The following is a 22,763-nucleotide window of genomic DNA, read 5'->3' as shown; positions in this document are numbered from 1 at the left end:
GTCGACCGACCGCAGCCCCGGAACCGGATTCCGTCAGCCGAAGACGGGAGGTCCTTCTTGGGCGGTCTTGTTATGTTCCTTCCAGACGCTTCCCACCCAAAAAACTACAGCACACGCATCTCCCTCTCTCTCTCTCCCTCTCCCTCTCTCGCTTTTACAGATGATTGTGTATATGTGTATATATATATATATACACATATAATAAATCACACACAATAATCTGCTTCAGTTGCCTGGGGAGGGAGTGGGGGGGGTGGGGGAGCTGTCTCGTAAACAAGATTCTGGGCGGAGAGAGAAGAAGAAAAAAAGTTTGGAAAAGTTGCAAGAGCAGAGAAGGCAATCCAACCTCTGCTCCTGAGCACAAAGGCAATCACAGCACAAACGTCCACTCAACCCCTCCCTCTGCAAACTCTCAGTCCCAGCGCAGTTCATCAACCCCCTCCACAGCCAACCCCTCCCAACCACCCGCGCGGGGGCCGCCGGGAGCTGTAGTTCGGCCGCCGCCGCCGCCCGTGCCCGACACGACGGCCCCCGGGGAACTACAGGTCCCGGCGGGCAGCGCGGCGACCCCCCCCCTCCCTCCACGCGCCCCGTCCGTTGACAGCGAGCCCGCGGCGCGTCCAATCACAGAGCGAGGAGGGCGGGACACGTGCTCCTTGAAGCAACGGCGGCCGAGGAGCCGCTCATCGCCGCGGGGGTCGCTCCCTCTCCCGGACCCCGACCCCCCCCCAGTGCCACCCCGACCCCCAGTGCCACCCCGACCCCCCCCAGTGCCACCCCGACCCCCAGTGCCACCCCGACCCCCCCAGTGCCACCCCGACCCCCCAGTGTAACCCTGACCCCCAGTGCCACCCCGACCCCCAGTGTAACACCGACCCCCAGTGCCACCTGACCCCCAGTGCCACCCCGACCCCCCCCAGTGCCACCCCGACCCCCAGTGCCACCCCGACCCCCCCCAGTGCCACCCCGACCCCCCCCAGTGCCACCCCGACCCCCCCAGTGCCACCCCGACCCCCCCCAGTGCCACCTCGACCCCCCCAGTGCCACCCCGACCCCCCCCAGTGCCACCCCGACCCCCCAGTGTAACACCGACCCCCCCAGTGCCACCCCGACCCCCCCAGTGCCACCCCGACCCCCCAGTGCCACCCCGACCCCCAGTGCCACCCGACCCCCAGTGTAACACCGACCCCCAGTGCCACCCCGACCCCCCCCAGTGCCACCCCGACCCCCAGTGCCACCCGACCCCCAGTGCCACCCCGACCCCCAGTGCCACCCCGACCCCCAGTGCCACCCCGACCCCCAGTGCCACCCCGACCCCCAGTGCCACCCCGACCCCCAGTGCCACCCGACCCCCAGTGTAACACCGACCCCCAGTGCCACCCGACCCCCCAGTGCCACCCCGACCCCCAGTGCCACCCCGACCCCCAGTGCCACCCGACCCCCAGTGCCACCCCGACCCCCAGTGCCACCCCGACCCCCGCTCCCGGGCTGAGGAGAGTCAGTGCCACCCCGACAGGCTCCTGGGTGAGGGTTGTTAATGCGTCCTCGACCCCCCCCCCTTGCTGCTGGGTGAGGGGCATCAGTGCCACCTGGACCAACTCTGCCTCCTGGTCCTTCTTGCTCTCTCCGCCGCCTTCGACACTGCCCTTGCCTGGTTTCAGTCTTCCTTTTCCCATCGTCTCTCATTTGTATCCGCTAACGGCTTCTCCTCCCGCCCTCGCAACATCACGTGCGGCGTTCCTCAAGGCTCCGTCCGTCCTTCTTCTCTCTTTAATATCTGCATGCTCCCGCTCGGGGATATCGTCACGGGCATGTGTGCGGATGATACCCAACTCCCATCTCTCTGCCTCCGCTCTCGACTCCACTGCCACAGCTGTCCGGACGGATTTTCTGAGTGACTGTATTTTGCGGGTAAAAGAGGAGGAGCAGCAGCTCTGTGAGAATGTCCTGCGTGTAAAACTCAAGTGATTTTTGATGAATTAATCTTCAGAATAACAGCGGGTGAACGCAAACCCCATGAAGTACCCCGTAATGCTTTCGCCGCGGCCAGATGAGTGAAATAGACATGGTGCTCTGCAGGTTAATCTCAAGACCCTCCTCTTCAACCGTGTATTCGGCCACCTTCCTACCCCTATCCTCCTTGCCCTCCACCTGCCACCTGCCTCCCCCCACCCGCCCAATCCCAACCCCAACCCCAACCCCCTGTTCGGGTCCAAATCCTCCCGACTTGAAAGGCACTTTACAAATGTAATTTGTTGTTAATAAGTACAGCACTTGATTTAAATCTGGAGGTGGAAGGGGTACTAAGGATTTATCACCTCATATTGTAGCTTCAATTCTATTTTTGTTTATTTACAGAGCTAAAGGCCGAGCTCAAGGAGAACCGATGGGAAGCAGCCTCAGTGGGCATGTGGAGCCAATCATTGTTCCTCCTGTTTCTGTCATGGACCAAACCCATTCAGTCTTTAATAGACCATGGATTTTTACAATATCAATCGCAGGTCAGTAGAACTCTTTAAAGAACTATTTATAAATATTCTATTCTACGTAATTATCAAATCAAAATCCAGTTTTAAACATAATTAAATTCCAAGCCAAGACTATTAAATGGCTTGAAACATCCTTCCAACCTGAAATTTACTATATAAATATATATTTGTTTTGCATTGTATAATTGTGTTTTGAATGCCTCTTTGTTACCAGACAATAAGAGATTAATAAGCAATTAGAAAAAATATTTTGCTTTTTTTAAATGAGTAATATTTGAGAGAGGGGAGAATGATGCACAGTATTTAAATTTGGGCATTTTGAAGAGAATGAAAAGGGTCAAAGTGAGCGTTCAACTTTAAGAATATACTGTACTGTATTTCTTTTAACAGGATGGAAATAGGAAAGCATCCCAAGCTTCTTCAGCCTTTATTTTGACTTTTCAGAAATGTGCAGAAGTAAGTGTCCTGCCTCCTCAATGTATATTACCTTCTTCATCATGGAGACTAACAACATATCTATTTAATAATGTGTAGCCTTCAAATATCATATTCTCTTCTATGGTGGAAGTGTACAATGAGTGAATCTGTTTCCAGCAGATTGCCTGACTCCCAGTTTAAATAGTTTGAAATTGTTTGAAAGGCCAACTGGTAGCTGACTCAGAAAATGACACCTCATAATGAGCTGTGCTGTGGCCAAAGTGTGGCCAAATATTGTAATTGATTAGATTTGCACTCGGCTGTAATGTGAAGCATTTGGCCATGCTAGGGTCTGAGTTCAGGACAACAGAAATGTGAGACAGTGTTATGGGCTGTATCTCAACTGAAGCATTCAAAGAAGGTTAACGTTCATGGATGAATGGAAGATGAGCTAGTTAGATTAAACACTGGCATAACAACAGAAAGCAGTAGGTGATAAATACAGTAAATGCCTGATAACTTGTTAAAGCTACCACTGATGCTGTCAATATCCTGGCAAAATGTTAAGGGAGTCAACTTTATTTGTCATTCCGCTTAACGCATAACTAGTCACATTCTAGAAATTCTTGTAAGGAGTTAGAATGTAAAATTGATAGGGTAACCTGTCCTATAAGGTGGCATCTTGCATCGCAGAGACCCTCCACCCTATCCTGTGACTGCTGTGGGCGCTTGGCGGAGATTGGGCGTGCATGCTCAGAGGCATCACAAAAGCCTCTGGTCTATTGGAGGGCCACATTGTGGCCTCCTGCCCCACCTCCCCCCCTAACATGTGCTGCTGGAGCCTTGGGATGGAGCAATGCTATCTGGTTGGACAGTAGACCAGGGTTGAATAATGAAATTCTGAGGAGGATGACTGTTACTTGAGTTCTGGTTTGATTACCTTTTATGGATCAGTGAGCCTTACGCAGACTTTGCCTCCACAGGAGTGAATGGGTGAGGTGGAGTCTGAATTTGGAGTCTGTAGGTTTGGCTTTATATGGGGAAAGGAATGAGGTTGATGGACCAAATGGACTTTTTCTTATGTTTTTAGCAAAGCTGGCATCGTTGTTTGGCTGTTAGTACAGCCACATGCGTTAATTTGAAACACCTGCAGTTGCCTCAACTTATTCATTAGAAATGTGAGCTGACTCTATAGTTACTTAGAGAATCCATTCGTGCAGGAAAACTGCACGGTATCCCCAAACATTTTTCGCCAGGAGCTTTGCAGAAGGGAGACTGAATGCTTTTTTTTAGAGGAGAAGGAAACAGCTCCGATGGATCCCCAAAATGGCCCAATGAGTTCATCCAGTGAGTAACTAGGAATTAGCTTATCTCAGATGGGACAGGAATGACAGCAGGGTTCCTGCTTTTGATCACTGTTCAGTAAAGTCCATGAATCAAATGGATTTGCAGATGAAAAATAGTCCCAGTCCACCACGAGGTACAGGTAAGAATCAACAATTGGGACTGATGCCACTTATATCTTCCAATAAATTCCCTGAATGTCTTTCCTTGGGCCATGCAGAGCCATGATTATGTACTTGGGGCCCCATCACCATTTCCCAGTGCTAGTGAAATCCTCTGCCCCGGGTAAAAAGAGTCAAACTCCTTGAGTAATGCAAGAGGGGAAAACAAAAGATAGAGCTCAGACAAGTCTGTGTTTGAGACATGGCCCTTTATTGGAATTGGATCAATAAAAAATTGAGTCATTTCTCTAAAAAGGCAGAATATTTCCGTAGGGCATTAACAACAGCGGAACTAATACCAAACCAGAGAAAGTTTTAATACAAAATGATGTTGCTGATAATTGAAACATAAAAGCATAGCTGACATGGTGCAGCCTAATGTAGTGAAAGGTTCAGTTGAGATGTTCCTTTAACCTGCTGATCTTTAGGCTGCAGATGATAGACACTTCTGTCCTCTTGTATTCTCAATGCGTCTTTGCAAGTGCAGGAGGATTTCACAAATGCTGAATGGATTATAACATGTTTTTCTGTGAACGGTGTTGGAGAAACTAGTGTACTGTTGATTGGCTTTAATGCCATGAAGATTAAGAAAACCATTCCACATGTAACCTTAGAATGATATAATTACTGAAATGCATTCTGTATCACCATAATTTCTCCCTTTCCCCCTCCCAGAAAATGTTTTTGTCACCGTATTAAAAAGACAGGGAAACTAGATAACAGTGGATGCTAAGAAAGCTCTAAATTTAGCTTTGGATTTACAGTAATGCTGTAAAAACTGTAAAATTGACTAAAATTTGTTTGACAATGGGCACCCACCTTTTGCCTTAAAATTCAGAAATAATTGTCAGTCCCAAGTCTTTTATTTTATCTTTGAAAGTCAATAATAACAACAATTTGTATTTATATGGCATTCTTCATGTAGGATAACATCTCAGAGCACTTCACAGTGGTGTGTTTGGATACTGTGGCGCCAGTGAGAGAGGGCAAAGTGACTTATATTCCGGATCAAGGAGCTTACTTATATCGCCCTGCAATTGACCACAAAAAAAATCACAGTCGCTGCACTTTACAGTATGTACTGTGAAACGCTTTGAGATGTCGTATTAACCCGTTTGCGAATATCATGGTTGCTAAACAGCTGTGTAAACTTAAAGTAAATAAATCTCAGGGGCCGGATAAATTGCATTCGAGAATCCTTAAGGAGGAAGTCACAGAAACGCTGGCACAAATCATTCAAAAAACCACTATACTGGAGAGGTGCCGGGGGACTGGAGAAAGGCAGACTCCTATTTTTAAGAAAGGTAACAAAAGTGATCCAGGAAACTACAGACCAGTAAGTTTGATGTCCATTGTGGGTAAAATTATGGAGACTCTTATTAAGGATAAAATCATGGAGCATCTGAACAGAAATAAAATCATAAATTATAGCCAATATGGGTTCATGAAGGGGAGGTTTTGCCAATCTAATTTAATGGTTTTCTTTGAAGCTGTGACAAGGGAGCTGGATAAGGCTGTGGATGTTGTATATCTGGATTTCAGTAAGGCCTTTGATATAGTTCCTCTTGAGAGACTGGTACTGAAAATAAAAAAAAGTGGGAATCAGTGAAGATATGTAACAATGGATACGCAATTGATTGACCGGAAGAACCCAGAGGACAAGGAATGTCATCAGACTGGGAAAATGTTACAAGTGGAGTTCCACAAGGGACTGTTTGGGACCTCTTTTGTTTAATATTTTTATAAATGATCTGGAACTAGGAGTCACAAGCACAGTGGCTAAGTTTGCAGATGACACCAAGCTAATGAAGGTGGTAGATTGCGAAGCTGAACAAGATAGGTTACAGGAGGATCTGAACATACCTGGGAATTGGGCTGATCGGTGGCAGATGAAATTCAATGTGGAGAAATGTGGAGAAGAAGTACTTCACGTGGGGACAAAAAATCCTGGAAGGGACTATTATTTGAACAGAAGGAAAATAATATGTATGGAAAATGAAATGCATGGGGTTCCTGATTGACAATAAATTGCAGCTCTCCCAACAATGCTGTGTGTCAGTGAGTAAAGCAAACCAGATATTGGGATGTATCAAAATATCAATAGCAAGCTGAAATAATGGGGTAATCCTGCCACTGTATAAATCATTGGTGAGACCATATTTAGAGTACTGTGTACAGTTTTGGTTGCTGCAATACAAAAAGGATATTGGAGAAATTGAGAAGATACAGAGGAGGGTAACCAAAATGATTGAGGGAATGGAGGGACTGGATTATGAGGAGCGACTAAGTAAATTGAGTATGTTCACACTGGAAAAGAGAAGATTGAGAGGTGACCCGATTGCTGTCTTTAAGATTCTAAAGGGGCTCGACAATATAGATCACGACAGGCTGTTTTAACTTGTCCAGAATAGTAGAACCAGAGGACATGGCCTGCGATTGAAAGGGGGTAAATTCAGAACAAATCTACGCAGACACTATTTCAGTGAGCGAATAGTGAACCTGTGGAACAGGCTCCCTAGGGAGACAGTTGGAGCAAGAAATGTTGATTCTTTCAAACACAGATTAGATAATTTTCTTTTAGGAAATAACATTATGGGATATAGTACATAGGTAGTTTGGGACATATGTGCATGCGATCGCCAAGATGGTGGAAGGCGAACTAGATGGACCTTGGTCTTTTTTCATCTAGCATTTCTTATGTTGTGATCATAAACCATACAGAAAAATGGAAGTCACAATTAGAGCTTTTGTTCTTTTTGGGACTATCACAAATTAGGTCCCAGCAGTTAATCTATACAACATGAGAATAAGTTATTTGACTTCTATTCATATATATATTTATTCAGGCTTTCTGTTGGTCGAGAAAACTTTGATAAAAGCCAAGAAGAGAGAGCGTCAGCCGTTTTTTCAGCCATTGCTGACTAAATTTATGGATTTCAAAAGCATTCTCAACAGCATAAATAGCAATCCGCAAGTTTCAGTAGAATATTTAATATAATACTATTTGACAGTAAATAGTATGTTGCAATCTAATCATACTATTAAAAAAAATTAGAGGTGTTCTCCGCGTTTGAGTTCCAGTGTTGCATTTAGATCATCTGGAAATTCTTTGAGAAACTGCATGTGTGGATTAGTTTTCCTGTATTGCTGTAGTACTTTGTTCTTGCCATTAGATGGTACAACAAGCCTATATATTAAATTTTGATATTCAGTTTCTTGCCACTGGTAATACAGTAATGAAAATCTGAACTGTATGTTGCTGACTTGGACTTTTACAGCATCATCCAGTGGCTAGAATCTGTTTCTACAACAACATATGATATTACAATGATATTATTTACTGAGTGCATTTTTATGTGATGTGTTTGATATCTTTCCACCAAAGTAATAAAATGTTACAAATATTCAACCTTATCAAGTCTAAAGGTTTCAGAGTGTTTTTCAATGAGTTATTTCGAATTGTGGTCAGTGTTTGGAATATAGGAATGGGTAGTAAAACAGTACTACAGTTCTATCTGGCCAAATTCATTTCAGATATCATCTTGTATATCTCCCAACCTCCTCCACAGCAGTAAAATGTATGCAGTTTCCTGTTGTAATTCCTTTCGCATTCCTCCTCCCTTGTGATCCACATGGTAGCTACTCTTGGCATAAAATGGGCAAATGTAAACTGTCTGATTAGTTCCTCTCTCCTTCATGTGAGCTGCAAACCTTTTGACCAGATTGAATAAGATATAAGAATAAGTCTTATCTATACTGAGAGACTTTAATAAGGTCAGCCCTCAATCACCTCTTCTCCAACATAAACATTTCCATAGTTTCTCCTCATAGTTCAGATACCCATGTCATACATCGATTTAGGTGTTCCCATTTTATTCTTCAACCTAGGATGACCCTCACTGAATTACAGACTCCAGAACTTACACAATGTTCCATATTATTTCATAATTAATAACGTTATGCAGATAAACACGGCTGCTATTTTGTGCCTGCAATATCCTGGAATTAGGAGTGATATAAATGACCATTGTATTTGTTTTCTTCATAGCTTAGAATCAATCACTCCCTGAAATATGTGTTGGCCTCTGTAGTGTTCTTCATTTTCTTGCTTTGAGGATTGTTTAGTATGAAAGTCAGCATAAGTCTGGAAGAACAAAAAGATCAGGATACTCAATAACCAGAAAGAAGTAGACGTCAAATAGTTGCAGAGCTTTCATAAAGGATGAATTCAGGATTTCTGGCTTTAAAACATTAGCCTGGTAAACAATCCTCCAAATGATTTGGTCACTCCCCGAAGCTGAGCTTAATGCATTTTTGAGAAAATGTGATGAGGGGGAAAGGAATAGAGGGGTATAACAACAACAGCAAATTACATTTGTATAGTGCCCTTCAAGTTTGGTGGGCGTCTCATATAGATAAAGGGAATAGGAGAGATGGGAATGGTGTGTTTCTGTGTTGTATCACTCTATGTAACTCTTATGTAGTTTACCTCTTGGCTGATTGTGGATTGTGGGACTTTACTGGTGCACTAAGCCCTGCCACATTCGCCCATAACACATTCACTACATTAGATAATTTGATGTGCTCAGATGCTATAAAAAATGCAAGTTGTTTCTTTAGTTTTTGCTTTCAGAGGTTCAGTCTGCTAAAATTGGGAAATAATCACAAGTACTTTTAAGTACATTTTCTGTGTAGAATTTGTATTGCAGAACACAATAAGTAGGTCAGTTGTAGTAATATCGTGATAGAGTACAAACCGTAATACTGTTTTGTTTCCCAGGTGAGTGGCCAAACTGAATCTCAGATAATGACAGTGAAGCTGATGATAAACAGTTCAAACATGCAATCCCCGTTTAACATCTCAAAGCTTACTATCCGAGATGCTGTTACTGGTTTGAGCATTCTGAGCAACATGGGGAATGAAACTGAATCAGGGTTCCAGACCTACACCAAAGAATTTCTTCAAAGTAAGATGTTTTTTGAACTTTTTATGCAATGCAGCAGGTCGGACTACAATTTTTATCAAAACAAAGAACAAACTGATGCACTAAATTAAATTAGTTTTTCAAACGTTCTGGTATCTCAAGTGTTGCACTGAAGTCGGTTAAGACTTTGCTTGCTGTTTCCTGTTTCGAATCTTTGTACAGGTAAGTGATTTCTTTAGCAGGAAAGAATCCAGCCTTGTGATCAGAATATTGCACATTGCTTGCTTCTACCGGCCTGTTTGCATAGTGTGCAGTGCATTGTGTTATTTTTTAGGTGCTTTTCTGCTGTGTGATAGGATATGGGGTGAAGAGGGTGGGGGGAAAAGGGGTTTCATGTCTGTGCTTTGCTGTATTCTGAATTTCTAATAACAACCTGGACAACAATGTTGCTCACAATGGCAAATTCAGTGAATCCAGGCCAGTGAAGCCAAATGAAGCACTGAATTTACAGTTCACACATTAAGGGCTTCCAAACTCGTCGATCAATCGGCAGCTGAACAATTTGTCTAAACATTACATGGAGAGTTGGAGAACTTGCCTGTAGTTTGACTTGCTAAGGTTCTGTCCTGTGTTTCTGTGGTGAAGAAGAATATTTTGAGGATACGGTATTAAAATGGGGATAATTTCTGCACCTTACGATTGCAAATGGCTGTGTTAAACTAAATATTTGAACATTTTACTTATCAGGTGGTGAGTACTACACAATAAGTTACACTGCAGTACTAAATGACCAGGAAACCCAGGATGCAAGGAACATTTCATTACCGGCCTACCTCATCTTTGATGATCAATCACAGGTATTCAATTTAGGGAATAATTCTGTTCCTCGACTAATTATGAGAACTACCTTTGTTGTCAACCTTTGGACATGCTCTTCCTTTCCGTTTTTGTAGAGAATGTGGCTCAACCTTGAATAAAATGTTCCACGTGTAATCTCGAACGATTGGTGTTCATTGGTGTCCTTTTTGACATTTTATGTTCTTTGCTGGTGCCAAGACTGAAAGGAGATGAACTTCTGTAAGCTTGGTGAACACGTTATTGTCACACTACCAATAGGCTTTAACCCTATTAAGACTCAAGCAGAAATCAGGGTTCTGCATTCCATCGCCCGACCCCATCTACATTTCAAACTCCAGTCTATTTTGTTGGGTTGCAGTGTGTTTCGCAACGATTCATTCACGTCACAGACATATTCAATTCCCTACAAAAGTCAGAATCAAGCTTTGTTTTGTAAATTAAAAGATTTTAAAACAACAAGTTAGCATTTGGCGTATAAAAAGAAATGCAGTTGGTTTTGTGAAGAGCTATTGCACATGTTTCCCTGTAAGTGGTGCTCTGCTACCTGTGCCTATATCTTGACAAGCACAAAACCTCAAAAAAATCCCTCTCGTGAATTATTAATATTTTGCAACTGTGTTAAGTGTTCTATCAAGTACACTCTTATTTGAATAACACTATAGATTTTTTAAAGTACATCTGTTATTTTCCTGTCACTAACTGGATGTTTCTAAAACGTCAAAAGTGTCCCGTCGCCCAATTTTGATAACCTTTTTGATAACATTCAATGCCTTTCCTTTGATCTCCAATAAAAATATGGGAATTGGGTTGTACAGCTAGTGCTGGATTTTCTCTGGCAATATTTAATGATCATTTCCAAAGTTTGAAAAGGTGCCTAGATGAGTTATGATCGAGTTCTATAAAATAATGAGGCACGATTTATATAGCAAAAAGTAGGATGCTTAGTCCATAAGAGCAGAAATAAAGGATATTGATTTAAAATAAAATTTCAAGATCCTCTAATTCTTCAGTGTTTTTCCCCCCAATTCCTTTTCTCCTGCCTTTTCAGACTCTTCCTATGTTAGTCATCTACCCCTACATGAGTGGGCAGGCAGGTGACAAGTTGTCATGTGTTTGACTGTGTGGCTGGGCTGGGAGCGAGTCAGAGGAGTTCGGATTCGCTTACATTTTTTTATCTCTCCCCCTTTGGCGAAACACATTTCTTCCATTACGCCTATGGCTGGCATAGGGTAGAAAGCCTTACAGGTTGGTTATAAATATCGTGTATTGTTAACACCATCAAAAACTTACCTGTAACTGCATTGTTTTAATTCTGGAAGATTTATTTATTTTCAATCTCGACTCTTGCTTATTTTTGTAACAGGACAATGCCGTTTTGAACTGCTGTTAGCTTTTAACATTTGACAATATGATTGAAATCCAGAAAACATGTTTTTCAGAATAGCCTTGTGAGCCTTGAACAAGCTCTGGTGGCGAATTTCACATTGACTAAGAAAACAGCTGCACAGGTAGGCTGACTAGGACATGCGAGAGTTCATGGCATTCCTTGCTGTGAGTTGAAGATCTGTTAAGTGATGCCAGTGACAAAATTCACATCTCCAAAACTCCTCCCCAATAAAAATACAGGGATTGGGTAGCACAGTTTTTGTGGAATTTTTATGGCATGTTTAAATGAAAATCTCCCAGGCTTGAAAAGTCGACTAGATGTGATGTGATACAGTTCAGTAAAATAATGAGAAGCAACTTTTATGTAGAGCAAAGTAGGCTACTTAGATCTTGAGAGCAGAAAAAAAGGAAAACAGAATAAAATTAAAAAAACCTCTAATTCCTTGATGAATTTATCCACTGTGTACCTGAGTATATAGAACAGGAAAGGTCTTGGTTTGGTCACTGGTCTGTTTTGAGTTAACTGTTGTGATTTTCTCAGCGCATGTAAGCGATATGTAAGATAAAGACAGTATCGCTGAATACCCTACTCTTGTTGCTGTGTCCCTGTGCACAGGTCCTCCAGAGAAAAGAACCAGGAGTTTTAGAGGATCGAAATTTCATTTAGTCTTAGCCAGAACACCAGATCACAACTCGATCAATGCAATGTATGAGTTATGTTTGGAAATACTTTCTAATCTAGCTTATTATCTGCTATTCTCTATAGGGCAGAACGCAGCGTGCTGTCTTTATGTAATAAAGGAGTTATGTTCAGAAATGTTATAACCCAGTCCAGCAACTATTGGGCTCTCTATAGCTAGAGTGTTTTTCTGCTTTCCTTCACGGATGAAGAGGTGACCAGTAGACATTGAAACAGGCCGATAATGTGCACTTTGAAACTTGTTCAGCCGAGTTGTGCAATAAATATTGCTAAATTGGTTGAGTTTAGATCTCCAGACATTATGCTTTGTGCTCTGGTCAGGCACTGTTAAGAGTACGGCATACACTTCTGTCAGCATGACCTAATGGGGCTGCCCAGCCCTAGAGGTGGTGCTAAGAAGAGCAAAGATTTCCTGCACATGCTGCTTCCGCGATCCCAAAATTCACCTCTTTGCGTGAACGCAATTGGAGCCACTCTGGGCATAGTAGCGGCATCGAGCAAACAGCGCGAGAGGCCTGCGTGTAAAGGTTAGTACCCAAGGGGCTGTTTGTGGTGGGTTTGTGGCGAAGAGGTGGAGTTGTAGCAGGAAATGCTCCCGCACTTTTCTATTGACCCAGGTGATGTCCATGATTTTTAAAGAAGAGGAGAAGCGATGCTGGGAGAGAGTGAGACATTATCTATACATGAGCAAGGACGGGAGGAGCAATTGGGTGGTCAGCAACTGGGTGGTTAGATGGATGAAGGGAGCAGGTGTTAGGTTTCATGTGGGTGATGAAGGTGGAGACGACGAAGGAGAAATGGGAGCAAAAATTTTCAAAGTTGGTCTTCCATTCCCTTTCTCCATGTCCCAATCCTTCAGCACCACACAACGTTGTGAGCTCAAGCACTAATATAATGATAATAATCCTTGCATTTGATATAACGCCTTGTCACGTCTTCGAGACGTTTCAAAGCGCTTCACAGAATATACTATATAGTGAATTCACTGTATATTTTGTGGATGAAAGGTTGCACCAAAGTTGTAATGGAAGTCTCATTGAGAAATTAGGAATTTCCACTTAATAACGAAAGCATTGTTAAGGTGTCAGTTTGTCTCGACTGGTAGAAAGAACTCTTGCTTTTGGGTCAAAAGGTGGGTGCAAACCCGATGTTGTGACTTGCATGTAATAGCAATGGCCAGGAGATGGCAATGTTGGCTGCTTTAAGGTTGGAATTGGTTTGATGATAAAACTATTCTTAACAATGTAATAGGTTGTAACTACTCTTTCGAGGTGGGTAGAATTCCACACGTCTTTACCTTTAGTGGCAATGCTTTGTCCTGTGTATAAAAAAAGCAGAATGTTGCCAGTTATTTTAAAAAACTGTTAATTTTGACATTGAGGTTGTGAACCCAATTAATATCACATTTTAAAATGCACAAATATAACTTGGAAAATCCACAAAAAAGCTCTGCAATATTGTGAAGCTTTCCTTGTGATCTCCCTGGTATTGGTATGCACTTAGATGGGGCTCAATTCTGTGTTTGTTGGATATCCAATGAGCAAATTGTAAGAATCCTGGTTGGGGAGGACGGTTGTGGGGTCTGTTTGGGGATAAGTTGGCTTCAAGGTGATCTGCCCAATGATGGAATATAAAATAGAGTTGATCATCTGTAGTGGTTGTGATAGTCCGGTTCCTGAGCCAAGGCGGGTCTACCATTAATAACAGACTCGCCAGTTGTCGTGGAGGGGCAGAATAGGATTCCTCTTGCTCAGTTCCTGTTAACACTGTAAACCAAAGCTATAATGGGTAGGGTGGTCCTAGGTCGACAAGCAGCTGGGAACGTTAACTGGCTAACACCTCACCAGTATCCCAACAAGCATTCTGAGGTCCCCAAGACTTGGCTCTTGACAAACTGGACCTGATTCTTCCCAGAACTATATGAGCAGGACACATCCCTCCGGGGAGAGAGTGCTCACTCCATTCCTGACGCAGAAATTGTTATGCTCATTTGGAACTCCCAGTAATTTGGCTTGGTTACTCTTAAGCACAGTGATGGGTTTCTGCATGTGCCAGAGACCCAGCTGACCAAAAGCAAATGAACTCTAATGTTTTTCTTGCTCCTCAAAAAAAATTCTGGAGTCCTTCGAGCCGGAATTGAACCAGCGACCTAAGGATGACTTGGTTGGTTATTCCACTACAGTCCTCCGCTCTACCAACTGAGCTATCGAAGGCACACTGAGCTCACCCGGTAATGCTGCTTTACAATTTTGCTAATGGTATGGAATGCAGCTGATTATAAAGGGTGGTGTGTGGTTTGTTGAACAGGAAGCATAAGAACGTTCCAGCTGAAAAACCTGCAGTTGCAAACTCATCTGTAGTGGAACGAATAATGTGTTTGACTAAAGCAGCTAAAGTTTGACTCGTGTGTTGGTTTGTTGACTACCTGGCTTGGTCTCTGCTCTTTTGGAAAAACACACATCAGCCTTACAAACTTATATTTGTTACAATTGTATGTAATGTATGGAGATGCCTTCTGAATGCAGTAATAATAAGTACAATTGATATTTTATATCGGGAGGATGTTTCAAAGCACTTCACAGGATCTTACTGTAAAGTTCAGTGACTGTGTATTTTTCCAGGTGAAAAGAGCAACCAATTTATGCACAGCAATGTAAAGCACATGTTACCTAAGTTTAATTCTCAGAATGACCAGTTTTCTCTCCTGTTGTTTTATACATATAGTTAACAATGATTTCCCTAACCCAAAAAAATGTCCTTCGAGCCGGAATTGAACCAGCGACCTAAGGATGACCTTGTTACATGATTCACTACAGTCCTCCGCTCTACCAGCTGAGCTATCGAAGGCACACAGAGTCTGGACTGCTGTTTTGGGTTGGGTTTCACACTCTGCAGCACTTCCCCATTGTGTCATTCTGGGTTTTATTGTGCTCAGATAGGTTCTACACAACAGCTGCTGCGATAAATGGAGCTGGGAGGTAGAAGTGGGACTCTTGAGTGTTTATCTCTTCAATGCATATTTGTGTATGTGTTCTTCGTGTTTCCAGTGCAACAAAGAATGTAAACCATGAAGGAAACAAACTCCCCTTCTCTCTATTTCACTCCAGGTTTTACCCAATCATACGATCCATTTTGTGGGGTTTCTGGTTGCTTTTGTTACTTCTTTCATCTTGGTGTTCTTGGTCCTCTTAATTGCCTTCAGGATCAGAAGAGCAGCCATCAGGAACTCTCCTTTTCAGAAGGTGAATGTTTTTGCATCAAATAAATCATCTGTTATGTGCTCAATGGTTTGTTTGAACTGGAGTTTGGTTGAGTAGGGGGAGGGGAAGAGGGAGGGAAAGAGAGGGGGATCTGTCCAACATTGGCCATAATTACTAATTGAAGACATGAACACAGTTTGATTTTGTGGTAAGTTGTTCCCTATTACTGAGCACTGAGTACACAGGAGCTCACAATTCCTTTTACTTAGGAATTGATAGCTATCTGACAGGTATTCAGCTCCTTAGAGATGGAAATTGATGGGCAATGAGAAAATACAAGCAGATTAGATCCGAGCTGTTTGGCAGCTGTGTCATCAGGTTTTCGGTTGCTACTGCTAACCAAAAGCTTTCAGAGATTTTACTTTGCCTCTGCTGTTTTACTGCAGAACAGAATCTGGAAGTAAAAGATAGTGTGTGTGTGTGTGTATGTGAATGTGCTTAGTTTATGATTTAGATTATATGTGGGGTCAGCAGTCCTTAACAGTAGCTGATCTAATAATAATCCCTCCAAAACCAAAAACAATAATAAATTGGTCATTTTCAATCTACGACTGTTTGTGGGACATTGCTGTGCGCAATTGGCTGCTGCGTTTGCCCACAAATATACAGTCAATTCACTTTACAGTGTGTTCTGTGAAGCGCTTTGGGATGTCCTCCCGACGTGAAAAGCGCTATATCAAATGCAAGGATTATTATTATTATTATCCTCCAGATCTTCTTGTGGTTGTCATCTCTCTGCCTCATACACAGCCTCCTGTTTTCAGTACCAGTGCCCCATACCCCTCCCCCCCTTCCCCACACACCCCAAACACACACACACAAACACACTGTTCATTTACCCAGTAATGTAGAATTCTTGTTTTGGCATTAGTAACACCATATGCCAGGCAAGTTGGTAACCAAGCAGCCTGCTCAATGGCCTCTTGGCAGTGCTGTTTTGTAATCACCTAGTAAGTGCATAAGTGACTCATTATTTTCTCTTCCTACTTATTTGTGGGGTAATATCCAACATCCAACATCTATGTTTGTGCCTCCTCATGATAGCAGAATTCATGTCAGAACATTTGGAGGCATGTCCCAACCAACAATCTCCCAAATTAAAATTGGTCACTCATTTCATCGTTTTTGTGGGATATTGTTGTGCACAAATTGGCTGCTAGGTTCATCTACAAAAATACAGCCTGAATACCTTTATAATAAATCCTATCAAGTGCTATGAGGTATCATCCTGACTTGAAAGGCACTCTGTCAAGGATTATTTTGATAATTATTTTTATGAATCCATATCCTGCTGAGACAGTACTTTGGAGTTCCACTATTACTCCTCAGCTAAATGTTTATAAATACTATTCTGTCTGTGTGCTTGTGCCATGGAAACCTATCGTTTATTAATGCACTTTTTTCCACATTAAGGCAAGAACAAGCCAGTCGTTTTCTAGTTCTGCGCTAATTGGTGAATCAGCGGACCTGTTAGAGGAAAAGATTCGACTTCAGGAAAAAGTGATTGATATTTTGGTGTTTGAAGACCCAAAAAACATGATGGAAGCCTTTGATGAGTAAGATTTTTTTATTATATCCCAATGAATTTAAAAGTTGCAACAAAACACTTTTCAAATGCAGTGCAGAACGTTCTAAAAGATTATCACACTTGATCCTGAAAAAATCACTTTAGAAAAAGTATTTTTTTTCTTTTGCCTCAAAGGACAACTTTCTGATCTTAGCTGGTAGCGTGGTTCATGTACAGTCATGTGGGCAGCAACTCAATGTTGTGGTTGAATGATAGTTTGAAAGAGCTGTGCAATTTACCTCAAAAACAGCAATGATTTGCATATATACAGTGCCTTTCATGTTGCAGGGACAACTCAAAGTGCTTCACATCATACACTGCTAAGTGTAGTGATGTGCATTTTGTAGATGAACGTGGCAGCTAATTTGTACCCAGCAAGTGAATAACCAGTTTTAACTGGGGGATTGTTGCTCCGGACATGGAGAGAAACTTCTCTTTTTGAGTAGTGCCATATCATCTTTAACGTCCACCTGAACAGGACCTCAGTTTAACGTCTCATCTGAAGGAAGCCATCTCTGATAATGCTGCATACCTCACCACTACATTAGAATGTCAGGCTGGACTACATGAAGTCAAAGTCCTGGCATGGGACTTGGAACTCACAACTTTGTGACTAAGCGGCGAGAGTGCTACCAATTGAGCCAGGCTGACACCATCTAATGATTATAGGATATTATTCATGATCTTTTGCCTCCATGCTAAAATAGTACATTTCTTTCCAGACTGAGTGAATTGTTCCTTTAATTATCTGAAGCAAATGGGGGGAAAAAAAGGGCTTCAAGTCGTTTGTCTGACTCATGGGCATTTTGCTTTTCTTAGATTCAGTCTGACTCACAGTGAGGACTAGCTGTGATATTTACCCCCTGGGCTAGCATTTCCAACCGCGTATCCATTTCTCCCCGCCCCCAGCAGGTCTTTCATTCCACAGCTTTAAACAGGTTTGTAGTGAGATATAGATGTTTATTTTTTGCTTTCTCAATTTATTATCAAACTATAGAACATTTAAACTTTGGCGATAATGTGCTGCAGGCAGAAGTGTCTCTGATTGTACTGTCTCAGCTTGAGATAGTGGGACAAGATTGATTGCCATGCTCTGATAGTAAATTGACTTGGTGGCATTTAAACTATGTAAATGAATTTGATTACTGGCAACATTTTTGTTGGAGGGGCAGTTACAATATTAATCCAAAGCAATAGATTTTGACTGGTTTGAAATGTTTTTTTCAGCAGGCTAAAGGCTAATGCTCTAATACAAACATGTAGCAATATCATCTTAAAGGCTTTGGAAAAGCACGTCATTCGTTTCTGCCAAGACTAGCAATTTCACTGATGCGTAACATTAGAACGGAAAAGAGGCTTTTGGGAGGGATTCACGGAGCTCAGGCCAAATGATGTTTTTTTCACTTCTTTGGCTTAAAACCAGTGAGAAATTGAACTTGCAAACAATTGAAGGAGGTATTTCCTCTCTAGGATTGTCAAAATTTCTTCAAGTATTCGTGGCAAGTGAAAATGTTCTTTAGGGCGGGGGACGGGGGTGGGGGGGGGTGGGGGGCGGGCGCGGGGGTCAGCTGAAGCATAGGTGCTCTTTTAAGACAGGTGAGCTGGAGGCTCGACTGACAGGTCCATCGGCCAATCTGAGATGAGGATGCCCTCGCCAAGCAGCCCGCTGGACCGGAAGTGGGCAGCGACAGTGGTGAGTTGGGAGTGGGGCAAGAGTGGCCAGGTGTGCAGCGGGTTGGGGCTGCTCGGAGCTCTGGTTGTGGTCCTCCTCAGAGCTCAGGTTAAAGGTGACTGTAGATAGATTTGTGAGATGGGGGTGGGGGGGGTGGGTGGGGTGGGTTGAGCCCCTTTTGTCCTCGCCGCCCGCTGCCCATGCCAACAAGTGAATGGACTGACTACTTTCGTACCGAACGGAAGGGTCCCAAGCTTTCTCCAGCAAATAAAACTCAGTAGCGCTCAGAAGAAAAGGAAACGTAAAATCAGATCCAGTACCTTGCAGAGAAAGATAAATTCAAATCGAATCTCTGACAGCTGCATTAAGGAATTAATAATAATGGGAAAATACAGGTTTTGCACCAGCAAGCAAAATATTAAAATGCAACTACACTTTTTTCAAATGAAAGAGTGCTGTGTGTGAGTTGTCTTGGCCTTTGATGCTGTATGGTACATTTAATCCATCTATGCACATCAAATATTTCAACAGTGGATAACCCGAGAATCTTTAAATAAAGCCAATTTGGCAATAAAATGAAACCACTTCATAAAAAGTGTTTCATTTTTAAGCTTTTTCTGCAACAGTTAAAAGGACGTGTTGACAAAATAATTTCACGGTGTAACTTTGTATCCGTTTAACAGGTAAATATTGGAACAACTGCGTGGTTTTGTAAACCACTCAGTAGGAATGTTGAATGACATTAGGAAGTGACACTTTTCAGTAAACATCTGCATTTATCCATATGTATGTGTGTGTTCCTCATTTTCCACTCATACATCAGAATATTTAAGAAGATGCTCAATGTGCACATGAGGGACAAGGCAATAGAGGGGGATAGAATGGGGATAATTTGGATGGGTGGAGGCTCATTTGGAGTACCCAGTATACAGTCAATTCACTTCACAGCATATTCTGCGAGGCAGTTTGAGACGTCTCGAAGATGTGGTAAGGCACTATATCAAATGCAAGGATTATTATTATTAAAATAAATATTGGCACAGCACTAGTTGGGCTGAATGGCCTGTTTTGGTGTTGCACAGCCTGTATAATATGTGGTCTGATGGGTGAGCAGTTGTCAGGCCCACTCTTCTCTTTTTGGAATTGGTGTTTTTCCAAACTCTGGGTGAAACAGGGGCTTGGATGTGAAAATCAGAGCAGACAGCATTGTGGCAGTAGCAAATATGCTTTGATATTTCCCAATCCTATACTAAAAAANCGTTTCCACCAGAGGATTGCTTGCAGCTCATTCATTCACTGCAGCACCTCAGCAATCTATGAGCATGAATTTGGCAACACAACTCAGTTTCATGTAGGATTCAGGAACCAGTTCTGTTACGATGGTCAAAAACAGACGGTGAGGCAAATAATTAAAAGATAATGTAAGCCATGATGTGTATGCTGCCCTATTTGGATGTTTCTGCCTTTGTAAAGACTTGAATGCAGGGTTGCTACTTTTGCCCTCTTATACCAGTATTGACAGAATTAATGAATTGTTCAGAGGCTCTGGTGAGCATTGACTGCATGGATTGCAGGCAGTACTTTGCAACCTTTCATTTCTTGACCAGTTTACAGGTGTTGAATATGGTGCAGGTGGATGTGGATCTGGAACAGCATCGAAAACAAATGAGCATGGATGCCACTGCGCTTCTGCTCAGGAACTTTAAGCTTGATGGTGCCCTCTCGCTCCTCTCGGAGGAACAGATAAGCACGGCCTTCAAAGAGCAGTTTCAGGAGTTGGACAGCAGACTACAGGTCGAGCATGATACAAAGATGGCCATGTTAGCAGCTCAGTGCAACCAGGAGACCAGACTGAAAATGGAAGCTCTTTACAGCTGTGAAATGCAACAGAAAGAAGAAGCCGAGCTGATCACACAGAACTTGGATGATGAGGTATGTTGAGGTACTTAATATGTTCTATTTAGAAAGATGCCAATCGGAGGGAAATATTAAATATGTTTGGTACTTAACTCCCGAGAATTACAATGCAGTGTGAGGAATACAAGTACACATGTGTTCTATTATCACATGTCACGCTAAAAAATGTTTGCGAGAACCTAGCTATTAATATAGTAATAATAATCCATGCATTTGATATAGCTCCTTATCACAACGTCGAGACTTCTCAAAGCACTTCACAGGATTTCACTGGGAAGTGTAGTGACTGTATTTTTAGGCAAATGCCAAATTCACTTTACAGTACTAAATTAGCATTTCCCTTCCCTTTTCACTGAAGCTCATTGAGTTCTTGTCAGGCATGACTTGTAAAGAATGCTGTGGGAGTGAGCCTTCAAACTGTGCGCACAAAGTTTGGTTCAGATTAGAGTACTCCCAGAAATCAATACAGAACATCAATGTACAGAATATTGAATGTGACACTAAGGATTCCATGTATTTATTATTTATTCAGCAAAACAAAATAACCTCTAGAATGCTCTCCCTCTGCTCCCCCATCTCTCGCCCTCTATGTTTCTTTTAACAATCACTCTTAAAACCTACCTTTTTGACAACATCTACAGTCACCTACCCATCCCCCCACACACACTGCGCACATGCATACACCGCACCTGCACACTGTGCACCTCACCATGCAACGTAACCCCGCGCCACACCACACCACACACCGCACCACGCACCACACCACACCACACACTGCACCACACCACACACAACACACCGCACCACACACCGCACACCACACCCCACCACACAACACACCACACCATACACTGCACACCACACCGCACACCACACCACACACCGCACACCACACGACATATCACGCCACACACCACACCGCACCACACAGCATGGCCTGCAGTGTGAGAAAGTATCGTAGCTGGGTGATGTTGCGGAGGTGGGGGAAGGTAGAGCGGGTCATGGTGCAGATGTGGGGTGGAAAGGATAATTGAGGGTCAAACAAGATGCCAAGGTTCTGGATTGGCTTAGCAAAGGGGAGTGAGCAACCATGGATGGTGATGCAGTCAGCACCTGAGGTGTGGAGGCGCTGACGGGAGTCAATCAGGAGAGCCTCGGTCTTATTGATGTTCAACTGAAGAAAGTTAGCTCTAATCCAGGACTTGAAGTCCGACAGACATTCTATCAGGACAGCAGTGGTCCTGGAGTCAAGGGTGGAGGCAGAGAGATAGAGTTGGGTGTCATCTATATGCTCTAAGAGGGAGCATATAGATATTGAAGAGGTGGAGCCAAGAACAGAGCCCTGAGGAATGCTGCATATTCTGGTGCAGGGGCTAAAGGAGAAGACGTTTGTGGCGATGAAGTACCCACGGTGTGAGAAGTATGATCTGAACCAGTCAAGAACAGAACCATGAAGGTTGAGCTGAGAGGAGAGGCGGTAGATGAGAATAGAGTGGTCAACGGTATCGAAGGCAGTGGAGAGGTCAAGAAGGATTAGGAGGCAGATGGAGTATAACGTGGGGAAGTGTGAAGTTATTCACCTAGGTAGTAAAAATAGAAAAGCGGATTATTTTCTAGAGGGTGAGAGACTAGGTAGTGTTAGTGTTCAGAGGGATTTGGGTGTCCTTGTACACCAGTCACAAAAAGTTAGTATGCAGGTACAGCAAGCAACTAGGAAGCCTACTGCCACATTGGCGTTCATTGCAAAAGGAGTAGAGTACAAGAGTAGGGAAGTCTCGCTGCAATTGTATAAGGCCTTGGTGAGACCGCATCTAGAATACTGTATGCAGTTTTGGTCTCCTTATTTAAGAAAGGACATACACGCCTTAGAGGGAGTGCAATGTAGATTCACTAGGTTGGTTCCTGGGATGAGGTAGTTGACCTATGAGGATAGGTTGAGTAAACTAGGCCTATATTCTCTAGAATATAGAAGAACTAGAGGTGATCTTATAGAAACCTATAAGATTCTTAAGGGTCTTGACAGGGTAGATAGTGTGAGGCTGTTTCCCCTGGTTGGAGAATCTAAAA

At 43.0% G+C, this 22,763-nt stretch overlaps 1 protein-coding gene and 2 non-coding genes across 3 annotated transcripts in view; 1 reads left to right on the top strand and 2 right to left on the bottom strand.

Moving 5' to 3' along the window:
- Positions 1 to 1,482: 1,482 nt before the first annotated feature.
- The window catches only part of LOC103181089 (limbin), a 75,718-nt gene continuing 54,437 nt past the window's right edge, over positions 1,483 to 22,763 (top strand). The window contains exons 1-9 of the mRNA XM_007897314.2: positions 1,483 to 1,524; positions 2,359 to 2,501; positions 2,880 to 2,945; positions 9,192 to 9,378; positions 10,084 to 10,193; positions 11,634 to 11,702; positions 15,388 to 15,522; positions 16,954 to 17,096; positions 20,387 to 20,711. Of these exons, the coding sequence (XP_007895505.2) occupies positions 2,409 to 2,501; positions 2,880 to 2,945; positions 9,192 to 9,378; positions 10,084 to 10,193; positions 11,634 to 11,702; positions 15,388 to 15,522; positions 16,954 to 17,096; positions 20,387 to 20,711 (1,128 nt within the window). The 5' untranslated portion in view covers positions 1,483 to 1,524; positions 2,359 to 2,408. The remainder of the gene's footprint in view (positions 1,525 to 2,358; positions 2,502 to 2,879; positions 2,946 to 9,191; positions 9,379 to 10,083; positions 10,194 to 11,633; positions 11,703 to 15,387; positions 15,523 to 16,953; positions 17,097 to 20,386; positions 20,712 to 22,763) is intronic.
- trnay-gua lies at positions 14,402 to 14,493 on the bottom strand. The gene is given in 2 exon segments: positions 14,402 to 14,437; positions 14,457 to 14,493. It is a non-coding gene; the product is annotated as a tRNA-Tyr (tRNA).
- On the bottom strand, positions 15,036 to 15,127 carry trnay-gua. The gene is given in 2 exon segments: positions 15,036 to 15,071; positions 15,091 to 15,127. It is a non-coding gene; the product is annotated as a tRNA-Tyr (tRNA).

Source organism: Callorhinchus milii, unplaced genomic scaffold (genome assembly GCF_018977255.1).
Source record: "Callorhinchus milii isolate IMCB2004 unplaced genomic scaffold, IMCB_Cmil_1.0 Scaffold1, whole genome shotgun sequence".
Lineage (NCBI taxonomy): Eukaryota > Metazoa > Chordata > Chondrichthyes > Chimaeriformes > Callorhinchidae > Callorhinchus > Callorhinchus milii.
The sequence above is the reverse complement of the archived record's forward strand: the minus strand, read 5'-3'. Positions and strand labels throughout refer to the sequence as shown.